We start from the raw sequence: 9,539 nt of genomic DNA, 5'->3' as shown, positions 1-9,539 counted from the left end.
ACACTGCATACTTTGTCCACAGGGGGGCGCCACAATCCACACAAGTTGAGAGAACCTCTCAGCTGCAACACATTTGATATGTAATGTCATAGTTGACATTTTCTTGTAATCCAGCCTGAATCCAGCACTCTGCTGGTATCACCATAATCCTGAGTTTTTGGATTAAAGAAATCCTCGTCAAAAGTTTAGACAACAAAAACTGAAGGTTTTACCAGTGAACAAAACAGGATTGGATTGGTTTTATCTGATTATATTTTCCTTTTTTGTGCAGTCAAGATGGGGATGTGTTCAATGTGTTTAAATTGATGAGTTTTAATTACAGCTGTTTCAAATGACTGTGGTACAGTCATCTCCCCAGTATAACTTTAACCCCTCATACAAGAACACGTATACCTTCACCTGAACAATGAACGAGCACCGCCCTAAACAGTCACACCTTTCAATACATTCAAACGAACCATGTTGAGAGACCACATTCCTGTAGTTCAGGATGTTCTTAACATGTCATTCTCAACCTTTCACCATCTGCTCTCATCATGTTGTGTAAGGAGGTGTCTGTTTGAAGCTGAGGGATTATAGAGCATCATGTATGTAGTAAGTAGTAATGATCAGTCTGAAATAAAGGCTACTGTTTGTTTTGTGCTGATGTGATTAATATATTGTAACTAAAATTCAACAATGACATATGATCTGATTTAATAGTGCTCTGGCCAGAGTTTTCAGATTGTGAAATATAAAGCACATGTTGTAGGTATGCAAATTATGTAACAAGATCATTCTCTGATGTTGATGATCACAGTAGGATTCAAAAAGGTTTTTTCAAAGAGTTATATACAGTTCATATTACAAAAATGGATTCTGGATCTTTTACTTGGTTTGACTGTCATGCACAGGGGTGGGCAACTGGTGGCCCCCATCAACCCTCAATGAGGCCCTCAGGTCAATTTTTACATATCAGTTAATTGGAAACATGAAGAAAACATGACAAAATCTGCCATGAAATCATGAAAACCAGATATATTGCCCATCCCTGTCATGCGTGTATTAAGTTTCAGATAAAAGTTATAAACATTTAGTAAAACATTTTTAGTTCTTTTCCATATGGGTGTCTCCGCCACCTTGACATATTTCAGTACTCAATGGAGATGCGTTGTTTATGCAAAGTTTATGCTACAGGCCCATACTTGAGTTACTGTCAAACTGGTTTTCATCTGTTCAGTTGTTGTTCAGCTGGCGTTTTTAATATATGGATGGATACGTAACCAAAGGTTAAATGTAAGGAGGCAACATTCTTATGAAGGGCATCATTCATCTTGATAATAGAACTTCTAACCTTGATGACTTTATGAAGCTTCTTTATCACTTTTTTGACGCTTGTTGTTATGACAAGTTGTCTTGTTTTCTGAGTAAAAGGTTGACTTTTTTTAAATTTGGATTTCCATCACATCACAGAGATTTCACCACTGTGTTCACTCCAAATTAATGTCTTCTGAGGTAAGCCGTAATATTCTTTATTTTGTTTGGGTGAAATTTATGTTTCATTTTATAGATGCTGAGAAAACGACATGTTTCCATTAGTGTCTACTTTGAAGGTATTTTTTTAACGTTTTCTGTACCTCTTTTATGCTGCATGCATTTTTGTTTTTAATTGAACCCCTGTATCACATTTACTTGTTTTGTTACTGGATACTTTAGGGATAGGAAATACTCTTCACTGTTGGAGTTCAAACTCTGATATAAAACCCCATGTCATATATCATACTTTATCAATCTATGATCCCATCAGTTTAAAAGAATATGTTCAGTTTGATAAATCTAGTTAAAAATAGTCCTCCATTTAGAGGTAGTACAGTGCCATCAAAATATATTTAAATGCCCAAAAATAAGTGTCGTCATTCGGGAAGCATGAGCTATTTGAACAGTTTCAATTAAATTACTGTAGACATGGTATCATATATGCTGAAGCTGTGAGACACAGAGTTGATGAGCTTAATTTAATGTTGTCTAAAATTATACATCATGATTTTTAGAATCATTGATTTTTTAATCTACAAAGTAACAAGTGAAACTGAAGAAAAAACATTGAGGAATAAATGGAATAGAATTATAATCTGAAATGTAAATGTGTTAAAGTATAAAGTAACAAAATAAATGTCTACTTAAAAACAATCCTTAGTTAGGTATTAAGGTCTTTTACCTGCTTTTTGTAAAGTGTGTCAAGATAACACTTGTTATGAGTTGTGGTTATACAAATAAGAATTGATTGATTGATTGATTGATTGATTGATTGATTGATTGATTGATTGATTGATTGATTGATTAGGCTAAATGTACATGTTTCCTTTGTGCCTCCATTACTGTGTGCCTGCAGGGAAACTAACCCAACCTTAAGTCAACCTTTTGTCCTCAAGTGACGTCAGTACATTTCATAAGACCATGTAACCTTGGCACACCTGATTGTGAGAATTTGACCATCAGTATGAACATTATAATTATGTTCCTGTCAAACCTCAAGCACCAAAAAGTTGTGTTGTTGTACACTCCCTGTTTGGTAACATATAATTACCTTAATTTATGACCTTACTTGTCTGCAATGCCCGAATTTCCCCTCTGGGGATCAATAAAGTACTATCCTATCCTATTCTATCCTATTACCACATTCTCGATTGACTAGATTAGTTTGATGTTGGTAGTGAGACATGATGACACTATAAATATTCAGAGGTTTTTATGTCTGAGTTAAGTGACTTCCAGAAGAATTCACATTATAAACTTAACACTGAGTCTGTTTCCCCTTTTGGTTGTTTTAATCCAGTACCAGAGGAGGACTCACCATGTGGCTAAAAGGTTTTATAAGTAACCATGTCAACATGAAACTTCTGAAGACCTGTGTCATCCTTCTCCTTTTGACTGTGTTGTTCTTTACACTAAGAAACATGGACCTGCTCGAGGTGAGAACTGGGATTATTGGTAACACTTTAAAGGTGGTCATTGAGTGTCTTTCAATGTACTAAAGTGGGGATTGGGCCCCCCTGGGGGCTCCTGAGACACTGAAAGGGGGGTTGCGAGATGCTTACCATAAACAAATAAAAGTTTTAGGATTCGCAAAATGCATATTTCACCCATTATTGTGAAAATACATACAAAAAGTAGTTGAATTTAAAATACAACGATAGTTGTTAAGTAAGATTTATGCTGAAATGAAAGTGATATGTAAAAAAATCCATTAAATGTAAGTTTGTACAGAAGTGCAACAATGAAGGTGTTCATCTGCTCTCTACAAATAAAAACACACAGATATCAGCTGTCTACTTCATTATTACATTTTGTATGTCCACTCAGTCCTTAAGTTTATACATGGAGATTACTTGGGTTCTGCTTCTAGCCTTTCTTACAATGAATTACTAAAATATGGACAGTGGGGCGCCCCAGTCTCCAGCACAGTTATTTTATATATGCCGATTGAAAGAGTTTGTGTTGAGGAGGCAGGCTGGCTATTCACCCAACAAGTGACATCAGGAGGGTAATAATGTCATAACTGTGAGGACCGGAGGGGTATTCCATGAAGCAGGATAATTTCAATTCTATTAATTTCAAGAAACTTTATTTTTCCCCTGGGGGCAATTCAAAGGCACCCAGAGCAGAAGCATAACGACAGTGCAAAGAAGGCTAAAAATTTTTAACTAAAAATACAAAATACCAAATTAAATACTAAAGTTAAAATACAAAATAGATGCAGTAGAATAGAGATATAAGTGGACAGTGATCTTTTTAAAGTAAACTGAATTATTGACAAATGTAAACAGAGCTATATGCAGTAGATTAATACTGAGTGAGGGGAGCAGCCGGCCAGCCGTCCCGTCCATGTTAACACGCTGTAGATACAGCTCAGAAAACATCACAGACAGTGGGACTCGGGTGTCGCACTCCTTGTAGACAGTCATGACTCAAAGTTATTTTCAGAGGATATACTTGATTTCCACTGTATTTATGTGTAAAATGTCACACATTCAGCCTTTAAAGTATGCACAGACTCTATAAATTTGCACTAGCTCCATTCAGACAGCTGCTGTACCTTGCCATATAAATTATGCTGTGCAGCTGTATAGCAGAGTTCATTTAAATCTGATATAAATTGTATATCATTTTGTTATCTTCCCTCGTGCAGGTTAATAAGCTACATGGGGGGGCAGTGGGTGTTGTTAGATTGTTAGATTGTTGTTAGATGTGACAAATATAATAATATAACATAGGCTTAGTCCATAACTATAGAAATAAAGTTATTACAACACAAGCTTAGTCAATTTTTAATTCATTTAGATATTTTAGTGTAAAGAACGTAATAAAATGTGACATATTGTACATTTCCTGTACACTCCTGGTTTGATAGAAAGATTTGCAGAATCACATGATTCACAGAGTGACATCTTGGTGGCACTCTGTTGTCTCAAGTGACTCACACATCTTCCTAGTTGTTGTCTCACTTAGACTGACAGTTACGTAGCAGTGCAATTGCTCATACAATGGCAAATGGAGTTGATGAAGGGGCAGAAGAAAGGATCCTTTGTTTTCTTATCCCCTGACATCATCATATTAGATCCCGAGCAATTCTGTCCCAAAACACTTTTTTTTCCATGTTGAGATCATTGCAGTGGATATTACTTCAGTATTTTATAGAGTGGCCCTCAGTGTATCGGCCTGGTCTTCTAAAATGTCTATAATCCGCCTTTAAATTAATAATGCGCCAGATACAGAAACACCTAACTTTGAGAGGGAAAAGTAGACAATATATAATTGGAAAAATTAAAACACAACTTTGATCATTGAAAAGAGTAAATAAGAGAACATTTGTGAATTAAATGTTCATAAGGGGAGAGCATGCTGTAAGATCAAGAAATGTAAACGACTACTGTCCTTAGGTCAAGTTAAGAATAATTCCAAAGTGACTTCCGGCAGATTAAAGTTTTAAAAATAAACAGTTATTAATAATACAAATGTATTTGGATAAATATTCCATCTTTTTTTTGTTTATTTTATTTTAGTAAATTTGTTCAATGCATCTTTGTCACCATCCTTCTTTTTCAACTCCTTGCCAGCTAAATTATAAAGAAAACTCTGCCATCATCAACAAGAAAGTGACCTCTACTCAGCCCACTGTTCCTCCCACTGCTCCCCACACTGCTCCTCCAGTGCCTGACAACTTCTGCACCTTCAAGCCACTGTCTTCTGCAGAAGTTGAGGAGGAGCGTCTCATATTGGAGTCCATTGCTTGGCCTGAAACTCCTCCTCTGCCAGCTCCTTTTTCATTGAATCAGACAAGTGATGCAGCCCACAGCACCTTCACCATTCTCCCAGGGGGGGTTGGAGATGAGCGGCATGTAGGAGACCAGCTGGAAGTTATGATAAAAATGTACGACTTCCAAGGTAACCCCAAGAAGTCTGGAGGAGATGCAATTGTTACCCGTTTGCACAACCGGGCACTTGAAGCAGGTGTGGCTGGACGAGTGGTGGATCACCTTAATGGCTCCTACTCTGCTGTATTCTCTTTACTCTGGGAAGGAAGTGCACAGGTTGAGGTAAAGTTCAAGGCTATATCTTTAAATTGTTAATGTACAATAAGTGATGACTAAATAATTACCTAATGCAATGTCCTGTAGGTCATTTAATTCATGAAATCTAAACCATTCCCCCTGACTTACTTTTGCAAACAAACAACAACATAAAAAGTAAGAAAAAAGAAAAGACATTGTGGAAGTTTTCAAAACTGGGGGTTCCAATAGCCTAGTGGGTATGATGTGCACCCAATTTACATAGGGTATAGTCCCCTTTGCTGCGGCATGGGGTTCAAATCTGACCTTTGCCCTTTGCTTAATGTCATCCCCAACTCTCTTCTCCCAACATTTCCTGTTGTTGTCAGCTGTCCTATCCAATTAAGATGAGACAGGTCCAAAAATATACATGTTGAAGAAAACAAGTTCTACTGGCCAGCTAGTGGGGAGTTGACCATTTGCATCAATGTCTCTTAAGCTTTTAATTTAAAATAAATGAACAACTTCAGTCAGCTGACACCAAAAATACAACTTTGTTTTCTAATTATTCAATTAATAATTAGTAGGCATGACTTGTATGATATAACTTTAAACTCTTGTTCTTTGTTTTATCAGGTGACGCTTGTCCACTCAAGCGAGGCTATCACAGTCCTCCGTAGGCTAAGCAGAGAACAGCCTGATAGGACTATCTACAAGAGCGTCTTCCGCTCAGGTTCAATCTCTGAAACTACCATCTGTAATATTTGTCTACGTCAAACCAACCAGCCACAGTGCAACTACACTGACCTCCATACTGGTGACCCGTGGTTCTGCTACAAGCCAAAGAAACTGAGCTGTGATACCAGGATGTACCACATAAACGGAGGAATGGGTATAAAACTCAAGGCTAATGAGGCAAACCTTTTCGAAAGGTGAGGGAGCACAGCAATAGAAATGATGCATCTACTTTTACATGTAATGACTATAAACAAAGTGTAAAGTATGTATCTCCTGGGGGGAAATGTTGTGTTTATAATCACAGGAGGCAAAGATAAAATCTCAAGATGTTTATAGTGTAAGATGATACTAATCAAAACACTTAGTCTGAACAATTAAAGTCTCTCTCATCAACAAAACTATAAAGTGTATCTTTAGAGTCCAAATATGGAGGCAGAGTAATTTACGGTGACTAAAGTGCTACCTTTTGGTAAATCACATTTGACATTTACATATTGTAGTGTGTTTAAGAGATTCTTAATCATGGGAGCTTTTCCCCCCCAGCAATGTCAACATGCAAGTCTTCATTCAGGCTTCAGGACCGGCCAATGTTACTGTGCTGCCTCAAAGGAAAGGTAAAGCACAACTTTTCTATTTTCAACTTTTAAAAAAATCTCCATGTGACCTTGAAAATAAAAATGGTTTGGTAAAAATGTATACAACCTAACTCTCTGTATTCAAGCAGATATACATATAAGTCAAAAAAATATAAAAAATAAACCAGCTTCTATCTACAAAACTGAGGAAGAGCTGCAAGTGCTTATCTCATTAACTCAGTACCAGTGTACTAATAAAAAACTCAAACCACTTAACATCTGTAAATATTTTACTTTAAATAATTAACATTGTCAAATAAAAAGCATTTGGTAACATTTTCCTTAACCACAATAAACATGTGCATTCGAGACATACACTCACTATATTGTAGTAAAGCATAAACTTAATCTTTAAAAAACATCAAAGAACTCTGTAGAAGCCATTTTAATCATGATCCATTTAATTTAAGAATTTTGATTTCAGTTCATGTTAGTAAAACACAACATTTAGATCATAAGAAATAAGAATATCATTTACAGTAAATATTTCAGATTTAAGAAATAGATTGTCTCCTACTAAGTGATAAAAACTGTTTATGAAAGTTGCCACTACAAATGCTTTTGTGACATGTGTATAATGTCCTCATTAGTGTAAAGTAAAATGAGTAAGGTAAAGCAGAGACCTTGTTTTGGCCTTTTTAGGGGATCTGTGGACAAATGATACAACAATCATTTAATAACCAAATGCTTATTTTGATAAACAATTCTCAGAGCAACCCATGGATAGTCAAGGCAGTGGGAAGTCTGGACTCTCTGGGTATTACTACCAGGGTGTGTGGCGATCACTAGGTGGCACCAAAGTCCACCAATTCAACAACTCCTCTGCCATCAGTCAGTGTCTGAAAGGAAAGGAGGTCCACATGTATGGAGACTCCACCGTCAGGCAGTGGTTTGAGTACCTTGATGCTTCACTTCCAGGTAGTTGATTCACAGTGATTTCAGGCAACAGTTTAATTGTATTTATATCACAGCTTAATCTGCTCCTTTTTTCATACTTTCAGATGCTAAAGAGATAAACCGGAATAATCCGAAGAGATTAGGACCTTTCATGATATGGGACAATGCAAAAAACATCTTGGTGAAGTTCCGCTTCCACGGTCCTCCTCTTAGTATTTCCGTCCTTATCCCAACCAGTGAGCTGCGTTACATTGCCAATGAAATAGATGATGTAGTTGGTGGCCCCAACACAGTTATAATTTTTGGTATCTGGGCCCACCTCACTCCTTTCCCAATGCAATTCTACATCAGAAGGCTTTACGGCATCCGCAGGGCGGTGATTCGTCTGTTAAACAGGGCTCCAGACACGCTGGTGGTCATCAGGACTCCAAACCTCAGAGGTACAAACCCCTATATATTTGCCTTTAATGACTGGTATGCTATTCAACAGGACAAGGTGGTCAGAGCTGTGTTCAAAGGACTTAATGTTCAGCTGGTGGATGCCTGGGAGATGGTTCTGGCCCACCACCTGCCTCACTACATTCACCCACCTCCTCCCATCATTAAGAATATGGTTAACATTATATTGTCCCACATGTGCCCCCAATAGTGCATTTAATAATAAAAATAACTTTATTTATATAGCACTTATCTAAACAAGGTTACAAAGTGCTTTACAGAATGCATTCAATCAAACATAATAAAACATACATGAAAAGTGCTTCACAAAAGAATCAGGATAAAACATTGGTGAGTTATAAAAATGTATTCAATGAATTAAAGCAGGACATTAATTACTAATCAATCGTTAAAAAGGCCTTCTTATAAAAATGTGTTTGGAGCAAGGATTTCAAAATAGGAACAGTTTGCCAGCCTAATTTCTACGGGTAGGGAGTTCCAGAGCTTAGGTGCTCTGATGGCAAATGCCCAGTCGCCCTTGGTAACCAGCCTAGATCTAGGAACGACTAATAAAGGTGCTCTTGATGATCTAAGATTTGGCTCGGAGCATCAGGGGTTAAAAGTTCTTTAATGTAAGGGGGGGGAGGGGGGGTCTAGACCGTGTTGTGTTTTAAAAGTTTTTAAAATAATTTTTAAATCGACCCTGTAAGTAACGGGCAGCAAATGGAGGGAGGAAAGGATTGGGGTAATGTTTGACCTGCAGTTTGCATTTGTTAAAATCCGAGCAGCAGCATTCTGCACTTGCTGGAGGCTGGCCATTGAGGACTGACTAAAGTGAAAAGTGAGTTGCAGTCGCCCAAACGTGAAAAGACAAAGGCATGAATAAGCTTCTCTAGATCAGGGAAAGACAGAGTTGATTTAATTTACTAATGTTTCTTAGCTGGATGTAATTATTATTATTGATGTGCGGAAAGAAGTTAAGCTGTGAATCAAATGTAATACCTACATTTCTACCTGTAGATTTTATATTGGGTGTTAGACCGGACCAAAGAGCGGCTTGAATTTGCTTGCTATATGATCGGGGCCAAAGAAAATGACCTCTTGTCTTCCTTGTATTTAGCTGCAGAAAATGACAGCTCATCCATTTCTCGATGGGGGCCATGCTCTCCACTAAATTGTTTAAGCGGCTGATATTGTCTGACTTGAAGGACAGGTATATTTGCGCATTATCAGCATAACAGTGATAGGAGACCCCCTCAAAGTGATTCATAATATTTCCTAGTGGGAGCATATGAAGGGAAAA

At 37.3% G+C, this 9,539-nt stretch overlaps 1 protein-coding gene across 1 annotated transcript; it reads left to right on the top strand.

Moving 5' to 3' along the window:
- Positions 1 to 1,312: 1,312 nt before the first annotated feature.
- On the top strand, positions 1,313 to 9,200 carry LOC132956437 (NXPE family member 3-like). Its single transcript, XM_061029903.1, has 7 exons — positions 1,313 to 1,494; positions 2,816 to 2,951; positions 5,097 to 5,576; positions 6,165 to 6,460; positions 6,810 to 6,880; positions 7,613 to 7,819; positions 7,903 to 9,200. Exons 2-7 carry the CDS (start codon positions 2,835 to 2,837, stop codon positions 8,445 to 8,447), a joined length of 1,716 nt encoding a protein of 571 aa, XP_060885886.1. The 5' UTR covers positions 1,313 to 1,494; positions 2,816 to 2,834; the 3' UTR covers positions 8,448 to 9,200.
- The last annotated feature ends 339 nt before the right edge of the window (positions 9,201 to 9,539 follow it).

The sequence above is a fragment of the Labrus mixtus genome, chromosome 22 (genome assembly GCF_963584025.1).
Source record: "Labrus mixtus chromosome 22, fLabMix1.1, whole genome shotgun sequence".
Lineage (NCBI taxonomy): Eukaryota > Metazoa > Chordata > Actinopteri > Labriformes > Labridae > Labrus > Labrus mixtus.
Note: the sequence above shows the minus strand (reverse complement) of the source record. Positions and strands in the feature narration are given on the sequence as shown.